Below are 13,912 nucleotides of genomic sequence, written 5' to 3' on the forward strand. Positions count from 1 at the left end.
GCTTATTTTGAAATTGTCTAAAACTAGATCTTCGACATAAGAGGAAAAAAAACTGTTGTTAAAATTGTTTCATTTTCCTAGAATAAGATATCTCGAAGCTCCGGAATTCTGCTTTTTAGTTAGCTCAAAGACCTCTCCAAAGACCCCCACCCCAACAGGACCAGGCCACCAGAGTATAGGCAGGGCCACGGGAAAACTTGGATTCCACCTAAGCAAGCAGCCAGCCTCCCCCTGACCCTCTCTTTTCAGCTGTGCTCCCACTCACTTCCCGGGATTGGAGAGCAGCCATAGGCCTCTCATTGGAACGGAGGAAATAAAGAGGATATGGATGGGGTGGAGGTGAGAGAGGGAAAAATTAAACACGCAGACAGAACAACTAGCTTTGATACCCAGAACTTCAACTTCTCGCTCGTTTGGTTTTTGTTTTTCGACTCAGTTCGTGTGTGTAGGGTTGGGGAGGTGGTAATAATGGTGGTGCTCTTTTTTCTCTTCTATGGGGGAAAATGAAGTTGCAGATTATGGCTCCCCGGAGTTAAAATTTCTAAAGCAGTTTCCTTTGCTTTTGTTCTGTTTTGTTTTAGTTTGTCTTTATTTGTCTAGTTTTTGGTGGTTGGTAGGTTTGTTTTTGTACATAGTTCCTTGGTCCCCAGGATATTTAGGTAAGTGTCTCTGGTCAGAAACAGTCCATTTTCCTACCCTTCCCGCGTCTCCCCCCACCCAAACCCCAGAACCATCCTGCTCCTTAAAACCCCTGCTCGGGTCTCCGCTTTCCTTCCCCCCACTCCCCACTCCCCCGAATGCTCCCCCCCTTCTCCCCTACCCTATACTCCAATCCCCACACCCAGCACCCCAGTCCTCAAGGCTAGGGGACAGCAAAGGCAGGAAAATCAGAGAATGGGTGGAGGAAAGAGAGTGAGAAGGGACTCCCCAAACGCAGGCAGGATAACGCACACTCCAAATCCGAGGGGAGGCAAGCAGAGGAAAGCCCCCCAAAAATGCCTCCTCAGCTCCCCATTCTGTCCCGCCCGACACCTCCCAGCCCCCTCAGTAAGTGGCAGAGAATTTCATCCGCTTCTGCTTCTGTCTCTGGTTGCAAAACCACACCCGCACCACGTTCTTTTTGAGGTCCAGTTTCTCGGCGATGGCGGCGATCTTCTCCGACGAGGGCCGGGGCTGCACGGCGAAGTAGGCCTCGAGGGAGCGCTTCTCGGGCGCGGCGATGGAAGTCCGCTTGCGCTTCTTCTCGCCGCCGTTGAAGAGCTCAGGCTTGTTCATTTTCTCGCGCTGGGCGCCCTCGGCCTCCTCGAGCCACGCCTGCAGGATGGGCTTGAGCGCGATCATGTTGTTGTGTGAGAGCGTGAGCGACTCGAACCTGCAGATGGTGCTCTGGCTGAGTGAGCCCACGCCCGGGATCTTGAGGTTGGCCAGCGCCGAGCCCACGTCGGCCTGCGTCACTCCCAGCTTGATGCGCCGCTGCTTGAAGCGCTCCGCGAACGCCTCGAGCTCGCGCGGGTCCGTGTCCGAGTCGCAGATGGACGCCAGGCCCGCTGCGCCCACCACGGCCGCCGCCGCCGATGCCGCTGCTACCTGCCCGGCCGCCGCCGCCGCCGCCGCCGCTGCCGCGCCGTGGTGCGCCGCCGCCGCCACCAGCCCGGGGTGCGGCAGCCCGGACGGCATGTTCATGGCAGCCGCCGCCGCGGGGTGCGACAGGTGGCCCAGGCTGTGCATATGCGGGTGAGGGTGCGCGGAGCCGCCCAGGAGCCCGCCGCCCGGGCCGCCGCCGCCGCCCCCCGGGCCGCCACCGCCGCCGCCGCCCCCGGGGCCGCCGCCGCCCGGGCCGCCGCCGCCGCCCGGGCCGCCACCGCCCCCCGGGCCATCGTGGGCTCCGCCGCCGCCGGCCGCCGCGCCCGCGCCGCCCGCGCCGGCCATGAGCGCGAGCGACGGCGAGGAGATGTGGTCCAGCAGATCGCCGGGTTCGAGCGCCTGGTGGTGGTGGTGGTGGTGGTGGTGGTGCGCCAGAGGCACCGTGGAAGTGGACGTGCACGGAACGCTGTTCATCGTGTGGTACGTGGCGTCCGGCTTGAAAGGATGGCTCTTGCCCTGGGACACGGCGATGTCCACGGCCGCCAGCGCCTCGGCCCGCGCCAGCAGCGTCTCGTCCAGGCTGGCGAAGAGGTTGCTCTGCAGCTGCAGGCGACACAAACCAAACCAAAAAAACCACAAAACCAAAAGAGCAAAACAAAACAACAGAAGAAACACACACACAAGCCGGAAAGCACAGCATGCGAAGGGCAAACACAAAGCAACCAAAATAACAACGGGTTTGGGGGCAGTGGAGAGCGGGAAAGACGGAGAGGGGGCACATTGACGACCAGCGAGGGGGCAGACGAGAAGGGATGGGAGCGTGGAGAGGGGGACAGAAGTAGGGAGAAAGGGGGACACAACACATTCCGGAAACGGGCGTGGGAGACGAAAAAGAGGGAAAAGAAGAAATGGAAATGTAACTCGCAGCTGGGGACCCGTGTCACACACCCGAGCACGCACAGAGACCGCCTTTCTGAGGCGTGAAATTAACAGAGAAAGTAGAGGGAAGTCGAGAGTCCTGGCCCCAGCGCTCCCCACTCCGATCGCAGGCGCCTGACGCGGAGGCAGAGGCAGACAGGAACACGACATTAAGGGCCGCCGGACAAAACGTGCCTCGCTGCGGGACTGCTCTACACCCCCTGCCCGCAGTTCCCCGCACCGGGACCTGCACACACCAGCCCCCGACATGCAGCGTTTCGGAGACGGGGAGGGGCGGGCGCGCGGGCCGGGGCCGCGGGCGTGGGGCGCTTACCGGCGGCGTGGGCAGGCAGGCCCGCCGGATGGCCTCGGAGCTGGAGTGCAGCGACGGGTACTTGTGCTCAGGGAGGGTGGGATGCATGGCAAAGTGAGGCTGCTTGCTGTTCATGGACATCATCGTGGCGGCTTGGCATGTATATCCACAAACACTCCGAAAGTCCGCGGGAAAGTGCGTACGCCGGCTCACCCGGCCTCCCTTCGGAGGCTGCAGCCGCGGCGGTCGCGGCGGCTGGCGGCGGCCGCGCCGCGGGCTGCTGCTGCTGCTCCTGCTGCTGCCAGGCGCTCCCTCAGACCGCGCAGAGCGCCGCGCGCCGGCCTCGCGGTCCCGCTTCTCCGACAGCTCTAGCCCCGCGCGCCGACGGGATGCACTACTCTTACACCTGAGCCCCACTTCTCGCGGCCGTCCCGGGGAGCTCTCGCGAGAGCTCGCGGCCCCACCGCGCTGACAGGCATCAGCTGTCTCCGTCTGTCTGGCGCGCGCTCTCCTTCTCGGCGGCCCCGTGCGTCTGCGCGCGCGCGCGCTCGCCCGGCCGCGACCAGCGCGTGGGAGCCGCTCTTATAGTGACCACCAGCAAGGACAGCGCAGGTGATGCACCTGTAGCTACCCGGGCATGCGCACTGCCCGCCTCACCTTTCCCACCGTGGTCTGGAAAGATCAGAAGGTCCAGCTATTGTCTAAGGGTGGGCACCTTTTAGAATAAAAAAGACGAGATGCGCGCACGCCCCTCTATGTGTGTGTGTGTGTGTGTGTGTGTGTGTGTGTGTGTGTGTGTGTGTGTGTGTGTGTGTGTATGTTTCTTCCCCCTGATAGCAAGCCTTGAATATATGCGCATTACTTAGGCATTCCTCCTCTTCGGGATGCCTAACAAGCTGTTGTATAATGTATACGGCTGGACATTTCTACGTTAAATTATGCCCGCGCATTCCTCTGTATACAGTATAAATAACAACACAGAAATGCAAAAGGTGCTGTCTTTTGCTGCAAGAACCTGTTTCTTTAAAGGTTTATAAATAGGTTCCTGGAGAATAATCGCGGTGACAGACATTTGTTTGAAGCAGTCAGACGCTATTGATTTCCATATAATTTAATTTCCTCCGCATACTTTTTTGTTGTTGTTGTGAATATAACTGTGTCAGGCACCGCCAGTGACAGCCACTTAGGAGCCACAAGGAACGTGTGCTTTCTACTCGGGAAAAGCTGTTGAAATGAAATTGTGCATTTCTCTTATTGTTTGTCTCCTTCAACCGTGTACAAACCCACGTTTCAAACGAGCTCCGGGTGATCTAAGGCTTCTAGTAATCAAAAGGAAAAAACAGTTAACAGGGTGTAGTTGGGATCCTTCCTCCCCTCAGCGTACACACACACACACACACACACACACGCACACACACACTTTATGCTGGGAACTCCAGGAAAACTGCTTCACAGAAAAGGGAATAAGATGTTGAAAAGAGAACTTTCTTTTCCCTTCCATCTTTTTGGGTTTTTGCCTCATATCTCTGCCTGCTTATATATATTTTTTCAATAGGAGACAGATCAAACTAACTTACAGGAAAGCTTGATTCAAAAATATTAAATCAAGCCAATTTGAAAGAACGGGTACAAGCTGTGGTCCAGTTTTTAAATTTTAAAAAAATTATTGTGAAATTAAGACCTAAAAAGAATAAATCAATTAGCCAACCTGTTATATGGCCCTTATGTGGCAGCAGATCAAGAGCCTCCCAGGGGAGCCACAGTTCAGGTGCCAAAGTCCCCAGGGAAGGAGCACTTGCTCGCGGTGATAATAACCTAACAGCCCAGATGTTATCACATCTGCGGTAAGAGAGCTGGAGAGCAGCAAGGGGCTGCTTATGGAAAGCAGAGATCAGATAAATAATCTTTCTGTTCTCTCCCACACCAAGGAGGTCTGTATTTCCACCAAAGAGCAGATCTCATTTCTATAAACCTAAATTTGCGTTCCCGTGGATTTTATCTTTCCTCTGCACAAATGCATGTGTGTTTAGCATACCCACTCACCTACTCAGATTCCAAGAAGAGCCCACAGGCGTCACCATGGCTTTTTCTTTCTTTCTTTTCATGTTCCCCCCCACCCCCTCCCTTCCTTCTAGCTCCAGAGGGAAGTGAGAAGGATGTTCACTTGCTGGTGAGAGAAGGAGCTGGTTCCATCCATTATGCAGTCCCCTGGGAGCGCTAAATGCAACTTTATCTCAACGGGGAGTGGACGATGAGCAGGACGTCGCTAGAGGGAAAGAGTGAGTCCTACGGTAGTCATCACACCGGGAGTCCGGGCTTAACCTAATCCTTCCTGACACCCCTGGTGGCCGTTCCCTGCGCTCTCTCTTCGCGGGAAAGAAAAGGCCCCCACAGAGGGTGAGGGCCTGGAACCTGCCCCTCCCCTCTTAAGGAAGCGCTGGTCTTTAGGGACCCTGAAGGGTACAGGGGCGACAGAAAGGCAAACAGTACAGGTTTGTGGCCGGGCGGGGCCTCTGAGAGCCAGGTGAGCTCCTGAGTACCCAAAAGGCACCTCGGTTCACCCTCCAACCCTGGGAGGCTTCCATTAAACCCAGCGGAGAGATGCCACCTTAGCCTGAAGTTAGGAGTTAGTCCCACCAAGATTTCCTTCCCTGTTTACCTCTCTTTCGACAACAGGAATACCCCACCTTGGGGTGAGGCCAGATCTTTGCTTGGGGTATTGGGTGTTTTGATGGGACCAGAAACATGAGGGCTATGGGTACAATCCTCCCTCCCCTTCCCACCATGGATAGGAAGCCCATCTAGGATACAACCATCTTCACTATAGCACTTAGTGCAGAATTTGTCACAGGACAAGTACCCCACCAAAAAACACGTGTGTAGGAAGGAAGAGAGGCCAATTTCGGGTAGCCTGGGGGAGAGGTGGTGGCCTAGGGGCTGTTCAACAATCCAGGGCTGGTTGGAGATTGCAGGAAGATCCCTGGGTGGGGGGATGGGGGGGGTCTACATTCTCCTTAAAAAGGAGGGGTGTGTTTTCCCCAGGCAGAGCTGTAAATTTTGATTCCAGCCTGTTCTTTTTCAGGAGCCAATTATTTCACTCCTCCCTCGTTAACTTGCTACCTTATCTTCCTTCCTCAAATTCTTGCTGAGCAGTAGTCTAGCCCAGTACAAGACACTGGAGATAAAATGAGGTATACAATATGAGTACCTGCCCTGCAGGAGGTGACAGTGTATGTGCGTGGGGCAGCCACGGATAAAAGGCATCTATGACACAGGTATAACAGGTGTGATGAGAGGGATGTGTAGAAATATGGAGCGGGTGATGCTTGGACAGTTATCATGCCTCATCCTCGTTGGTTCTCAGCCCAGGCTAAAGAATAGGGCATGCTGGCACATCTGCAGGCAGTTCCCTGGACCATATCAAGCCTCTCCCTACTTTCCTCCTGATGCGTAAAAGGAAAAGGTGGCAGGCTTGGGCTCAGCTCACCCATATGTCACTGTTTTGTTTTCCTGGTTTGGCAACTGCTGTAACTCGTTGGCCCCTGCCTGTGCTAATGATACCCACATGGGGTCTGAGACTTGGCATAGATTCCTGGGCAATTTTTTTTCCTTCTTATTTAATGACCAACACAGATCTCCTCCTCCTCCTCATCTCATAGCTTTGCATTTTATCAAGAGAAGGATAATGAATGCACAGCTATTGATTTCCAAGGAATTTCCGCCCCCAGGGACAGGGAGTCTATCATCTGGATCAGAGACACATTTCTTTCCCTCATTAATTAATTTTCTCCTCCTCCTTTGGCAGGCCTCACTTCCCGTTTCCTTTGGCAGCGCCCTTTTCCCGACCTAAGGGAGCAGACCTTCGTTGGTTGGCGTGAGGACTGGCGGGAGAGGTTTTGTGCGAGGATCCGCACTGTCTGGGGTGAACGCTCCTCACCTTTGACCTGAACCGCCAACTTCCCATCCTCCACTTTTGGAGAGCGCGCCTGATAGCTGCTGCCCACCTGGGCACTGACTTCCTCCTTCCGACGGGGTGCGGAGAAAGTTAGTATTTGACTCCGCAGCCACTACTCGCCCCACCTTCTCACCTCCGAGGGGTTGAACCCGAGTTGTCTGTCGGGGTTTAGGGACTCAGGATCGGGTCTGAGGGACTTCGACATAAGTGCGTGGCGGTAGTGGGTATACAGGGGAGGGGGCCGGGCCCCTCGCTCCTTCTGGAAACCGGAGTTCTTGCCCCACTTGCAGGCCCGGCCACCTCGGGTTCTGGTGGCCAAAGCCGGAGCTGTGCTTCTCGCAGACTCGGGGAGCTACATTGTGCGTAGGCAATTGTTTAGTTTGAAAGGAGGCACATTTCACCACGCAGCCAGCGCCCTGCATGCAGGAGAAGCCCCCAGGGCCCAGGGTCGGCTGGCTTTAGAGGCCACTTAGGTTGTTTTAAGCACAAGTTAAAGGGCAGACAGCGGGGGAGCAGGATATGGGTAAGATCTTCGGGTCTCGGAACAGGGGCTGCCCTTGGGCTGTCACGGCGCCCTGGGCTCTGACACTGAAGGGTGGAATGGAGGAAGGAATGGAGAAAGGACGGTGGAACTTTCGCTTCCCCTCTGGGCCGCCTTCCCAGGGTCATGCCTGAGCTGCTTTGATCCCAGTGTCGCGCATCTTGGTCCGCTACCTCCCGGGCGATAGCTACTGGGCTCCTCGCTGGCCTCACTGGGGGCCATCCTGGGCAGTGGCCTGCCCTCCGAGGCCCGCGGGACCCAGCCCAGAGCTGAGGTTGGAGTTCTCTGGGCCACGTTCCGGGTCGCTTAGGCTCGGAGATTTCCCGAAGACCGTCGTCCTCCCTTTCTGCTTGGCACTGCGGAGCTCCCGCGGCCTCTCTCCTCCTCTGGTCCCTAAGGCCCGGAGTGATTGGCGGTACTGGGGCTCGTCGTCATCTCTGCTTCTAAGGCATTCAGACTGGGCTTCAGCTGGGACCGGCAGAGGAGGTTCTCAAGGAAACTGGTGGGAAATACACTGTTTTCTTTCGTCTGGTCGTTTAATTTAAATGCAACTTCCCTTGGGGACATTTTCCTGGACGTTAACCAGACCACCTTGAGATGTCGTTGATGACCTAGCGACCCAGATGATGCGTCCCAGGAAAGTTCACTGCTGACTATTGTCACTCTTGGCGTTATATCTATAGATATAGACCTATGTATATATCTCCACCCTAATCTCTCCGTGGACATGAAACCCACCTACCTTGTGAAAGCCCTACGGGTGACAAATGACTACTACGTCTCTGTCCCAACAAGGGCTGGGCCTCCCCTGCTTAATAGTTGCCAGGAGTTTCGCAGCCCAAGTGAATAATGTCTTATGGCTGAACGCGGCCAAGGACTCCTGTGATTTAGGTCCCAGGAGGAGCAGAGGCGTCCCCGCCCCGCCTGGGCCCTGCCGCATTCAAAGCTGGAAGAAGGCGCTGATCAGAGAAGGGGCTTCCAGGTCCTGGGTTAGAACAACAACAAACAAACGAAACTCCACAACAGACACGCCTGCCCATGACCCCACGCAAGGACACGGGAAGTTCTGTCGCCTTCCTGCTCCGCGGATAGCCGCCTGCCGTCTGCTGCCACCAGAACGCACGGACGCTCCGGGTGGAGGGAGCTCTGCGGTAGTCAATGGGCAGCAGGGGACCCCCAGCCCCCCACAAGCGCGGCTCCGAGGACCTGGAAGCGGGTGCCTGTCGCTCTCCGCAGGCTCCGCTCTGCCTCCAGGAGCAAGATCCCCAAAAGGGTCTGGAAGCTGTGGAGAAAACCGCAAGGACGCGAGTCCAAACCCGAGAGTGCGGAGCTGGGTCCTGTCGCCCCGCTCCAACGCTCGCCGGCGCCGCCGCCAGCCGCCCCTCCTTCCCGCCGCCCGCACAAATCAAAGCCCCTTGCGAGGGACTGGGAAATAGTTGCCTTGTCATGTAACACATTGCCCTGATTTATTATAAAATTTTAACGAAATCATGCATATTTTAACAGCCTTTAATCACTGCATGAAAATTTAATTCATGAACTGTAGCGCGTTTAAATAAATGAAGTGTTAATTCATTAGGATTAATTAATTTGTTAAAGGATTGTGTGCAAGGTTAAGGTGGAAAGAAAACTCTTTGTTGGTTTCGCGTCTTAATCGCCAGGTTTCACGAGTAGTAATAAAATGAAAGGAAACCGCAGGGCGGGCCGTTCGGGTGGAGCTTGGGCGGGACCAGCCCGGAGCGCCCCCGAGAAAGTGGGAAAATCGGGCTGGAAGGGCTAGGGCGCGTCTGTCTTCCCGAGACTGGGGAGTGGGGGGTCCGGTGGGGGCTAGAGGGGAAGGGAAGAGCCGGCACCGGCGGCGGGAATCCGAGAAGGCCGAGTTCGCTGGAATCCCAGGGAGAGAAGGCTCAGAGCCGAGGCTGGCGGGCCGGACCCCATCTCCCCAACCCAAACACAAAGATGACCCGGTGGGTTAGGCGAGGTCGCCCCTTCCTCCCCTCAAAAGGTCAAGTCTCGTCTTAATGGACAGATGATGGGCCAGCTCGCCACCGCCTAAACCTTCCAGCGCCCAGGGAGCCACTGTCTCGCCATCAGGCCGCCGGCTCAGGAGGTTGGGGCAAGCCCAAGAGCCTCTGGGGACTCCGAGAGGAGGCGGAGCAAAGCCAAACGTGTAAACCCAGGCTGGAGCAATCCGGGAAAACTTTTTTCAAATAGGAGCCCTGATGTTAAGGAATGGTTTCTTCAGCACCTCTTCTGAGACACAGGCTAAATAGGCGTATCCTCCAGCACAGCCCGACACGCAGGAGAGGTGTCCTCTTCCGCGCAGAACTCTTACTCACCCCTCAAGACCCAGTACGAGTAACACGTCTGTGAAGATGCCAGACTTCCTCACTGCTCCACGCTATCCCCAACAGGGGCACTTTTCTACTCACAAATAATGTAAGTATCAAAATGCATTAGAATTGCATCCTCCCACCTCCCAGTAAGTCTCGGTAAAGGGCCAAGCCAAATCTCTTGGGAAAAGGATCTTTATATCCCCAAATTACAAACGTCGCATAAGGCCCACATTTCTACATACCAATAAGCTAACATTTATTAGAGAGGGTCTGCTCCTTATTAAGACACAACACTTAGAATCTAGGATAATGAAAAGAAAAAGACACAGCAGGCCTAAGAATCCGCCTTGTTTCTGAGGTGGAGCTGCAACTCAAGGCATTCTAGACTGTCTCAGTCATATAAAACTGAAGATCGCCCTAACTTGCACTCCAGGTGGGTTCTGTAAAGAAATCTGCATCTTCACAGATGCTTCCTAGCTGAGTGGGGTTCCGAGAATTAGGCAATAAACGTTCACTGTGCACTCTGAGATCATTGCTTAAAAGGTTTTCTCTGCCAAGTATTATTAAAAGGATCAGGTTACATCGTGATAGGCAAAAGCTGTGTTGTAGGACTCCCACAAATGGGAATGAAAGACCTTCTTATGAGGCTCTGGGAAACCCTTCTAATCTAATAAAGTACATCCCATAAACAGTTAATCTGTTTGATTCTCTCTACAAATACCATCCAAAGGCACAAAAGGGGGAAAAATCTAGTGTATGTATTTCACTTTGAATCATTGAAAACCATTCAAGTAGAAACAAGAAGTTCCTGAAACATCATAGACTCAAGACCAAGTTGTCTTTTTCAGTAGTTTTTTCAAACCAATGTAGATGGCCAAGAGATGATTGGGAAACAAAGCAGACTTGAAATTAAAGCACTGTAAATCTTACTGTACCATGTTCTTTTTTTATGTGTCAGCTAACTCCATAAAACAGGAAAAAGACTTGTCATTTTTGGATGGAATGATTTTAAAAATAAAAGATGAATACTAAGTCATGACCAAAAAACAAAACCGCTAGCATCCTGTCACATTCCCATAGCCAAAGCATTTTAAGCAGTCAAAAGATATTTTTCTAAAAACATGAACTGTCTGCTTCCTTATCATGAGTACATCTTTTTCTATCATAGCCTTAGTGAAATTAACCAAGACAGGAAGGTTAACTTAATCTAAATGTCAGAGTCAGTGTGAATCTATTAAGTGGCACACACACAACTCCCACCGTTGAGCTTCTGTTTAGTAGTCAGACTCAGGAACTAAATGCTACTGTAAAAGAAACATGCTAAGCCCAAGAGGTCAAGGCTGAAATGAGCTGTGTTCGCACCACTACACTCCAGCTTAAGAGACCCTGTCTCAAATGTAAAAATAAAAAATAAACATGCTAATGCTTCCAAAATACTTTAAAAATAATTCTTGGAAAATTTCAAATCCCTTTGTCCTTTAGTCTATAAATATGAATTCTTTATTACACAAGGGAGAAGAACAGAAGCTCTAGAGCCACAGACCCAGCTCCAAGATATGGTTCATATCTATTCCAGCTGTGTTATTACTCTTTCTCGATTTGTTTTTCTGTAAACTGGGGACGATAGTACTTGGTTCACAAAGTTTTAAGAAGGGATTAGATGAAATAGAGGTTAACTTAGCAAGATACTTAGTTTTAGTATAAGATAGGGTTGGTTTTTGTTTGTTTTTGCCTGGAGTGTGTGTACATAATAGATATATTTAAAAATCTATGAAACCACCATATTTACCATGACATCACATTATGGTAAAGTGGTAAAGAGTACAAATGAGGATGTGTGATTAAAATAAAATCCTACACAGATTAGACCCTTTAAATAAATGGCACACATTTAATACATGGAATACTGTTTTAGGGAGAATGGAGGGATGTTTCTGAATATAAGCAGTGGGAAAATACCTTAGTCCAACATAGATGCTTTCACCTAGGTTAGTCATTAGTAAATCACGTTACACACTCCAGATATCCATGTCACAGTGTCAGTGTGTATTTGGACTAAAAAGACACATCCTTGATTACAGATAGAAGTACAATGAGGCTTACCCCTTGTCTTCGTCCGTCCGTACTGCTATGACGAAATGCTTTGGACTAATTTTTAAACAATACAATTTTATTTCTCATTGTTCTGGGAGGTCCAAGATCAAGGCACCAGCAGATTCTGGTGAGGTCTCACTATCTGCTTCAAAGATGGTACCTTCTAGCTGTGTCCTCCTCACATGGCAGAAGAAGCAGGGAAACTACCCCAGGCCTTTTTTTTTTTTTTTTTTTTTTTGCAACCTCGCTCTGTCACCCAGGGTGGAGTGCAGTGGTGCGATCTCGGCTCACTGCAACCTCCGCCTCCTGGGTTGGAGCGATTCTCCTGCCTCAGCCTCCCAAGTAGCTGAGATTACAGGCGCCCGCCACCACGCCCAGCTAATTTTTTGTGTTTTTAGTAGAGATGGCATTTCACTGTGTTAGCCAGGACGGTCTCGATCTCCTGCCCTCGTGATCCGCCTGCCACGGCATCCCAAAATGCTGGGATTTCAGGCGTTGAGTCACTGTGCCTGGCACCCAGGCCTTTTTTATAAGGGCACTAATCCCATTCAGAGAAAGCAAAGCCCTCATGACCTCATCACCTACCAAAGGCCCCACCTCTTAGTACTATTACCTTGGGTGTTACAACATGTGAATTGGAGGAACATAGATTTAGATCATACCACCCCTAAATTTAACCTGTGACAGAAAAATTTTAATTTCTATATTTGAGTTTCTAACGTGTAGTCATATTATGGAAGACATTTAAAGTGACAATAGCTCTGAATGTATCCATTAGCTTTAACATATCAGAAAAATGATTGGAAAATATGTAACATAAAACAAAATTCTGCTTTAAATTAGCTCTTTCTGGCTTTTTTTGTTTTTTGAGACGGAGTTTCGCTCCTGTTGCCCAGACTAGAGTGCAGTGGCATTATCTCGGCTCACCGCAACCTCCGCCTCCTGGGTTCAAGTGATTTTCCTGCCTCAGCCTCCCAAGTAACTAGGATTACAGTCATGTGCCACCATGCCTGGCTAATTTTATACTTTTAGTAGATGGGGGTTTCTCCGTGTTGGTCAGGCTGGTCTCGAACTTCCGACCTCAGGTGATCCGCCCGCCTCCACCTCCCAAAGTGCTTGGATTATAGGCATGAGCCACAGCGGCTATTACTTCTATAAGTGGAGGACATGATTCTTCAAATCACAAATGTAAATTGTCACTTTTATGGTTTCATTGAATCCTCAGTCTATTATAACAAGGGTCGGCAAACTTTTTTGTAAAAGACCAGACAGTAAATATTTTAGATGTTGTAGGTAATATGTAAACAAATGAGTGTTAACTGTGTTCAAGTAACTTTATTTAGAAACAATGAAATGTGACTTTAATTTTCCTGTGTTATGCAATAATCTATGGATTTTTAAAAACCATCTACAACTGTAAATTCCATTTTTTGCTCACAGGCCTTTCAAGGGAGATTTTTAAAAAAGATTAAAATGCATAAAACTGAATTTTATGATTAGCCAGGTGTGGTGGCTCAGCACTTTTGGAGGCTGAGGCAGGAGGATCACTTGGGCCTGGGAATTCAGTACCAGCCTGGGTAACATAGTGAGACGCTGTCTCTGCAAAAACTAAAAAATCAGCCTGACACGGTGCGTGCCTGTAGTCCCAGATCTGTGGGAGACTGAGTGGGGAGGATGGCTTGAACCCAGCCCACCCGAGGCTGCAGTGGGCCATAACTGTACCACTGCACTCCAGCCTGGGAAATAGCCACAGACCAGATTTGGTCCATGGACCATAGTTTGTCAATGTATTATAAAATCAATTAAGAAATCGTAGTTTTTTGTAATCCCAGCACTTTGGGAGGCCAAGGAAGGAGAATCACCTGAGGTCAGGAGTTCGAGACCAACCTGGCCAACATGGCGAAACCCTGTCTCTATTAATAAAGTACAAAGATTAGCTGGGTGTGGTGGCAGGTGCCTGTAATCCCAGCTACTCAGGAGGCTGAGGCAGGAGAATTGCTTGAACCTGAGAGGCGGAGGTTGCAGTGAGCAGAGATCATGCCACTGCACTCCAGCCTAGGCGACAAGATTGAGACTCCGTCTCAAAAAAAAAAAAAAAAAAAGTAGTTTTTCCTGGTCTTTATAGGCTAATTCAATATATGAGACAAAGAATCATCATCGACATCAAGGAA

The 13,912-nt window shown here is 51.5% G+C and overlaps 1 protein-coding gene across 1 annotated transcript; it reads right to left on the minus strand.

The window, feature by feature from the left end:
- Positions 1 to 844: 844 nt before the first annotated feature.
- POU4F1 (POU class 4 homeobox 1) lies at positions 845 to 3,205 on the minus strand. The gene is made up of 2 exons (XM_031001298.3): positions 2,837 to 3,205; positions 845 to 2,187 (listed from the first exon to the last, which is right to left on the minus strand). The coding sequence occupies exons 1-2, from the start codon at positions 2,957 to 2,959 to the stop codon at positions 1,045 to 1,047; spliced, it is 1,266 nt and encodes a 421-aa protein (XP_030857158.1). The 5' UTR covers positions 2,960 to 3,205; the 3' UTR covers positions 845 to 1,044.
- Positions 3,206 to 13,912: the final 10,707 nt, after the last annotated feature.

The sequence above is a fragment of the Gorilla gorilla genome, chromosome 14 (assembly GCF_029281585.2).
Source record: "Gorilla gorilla gorilla isolate KB3781 chromosome 14, NHGRI_mGorGor1-v2.1_pri, whole genome shotgun sequence".
Classification (NCBI taxonomy): Eukaryota; Metazoa; Chordata; class Mammalia; order Primates; family Hominidae; genus Gorilla; species Gorilla gorilla.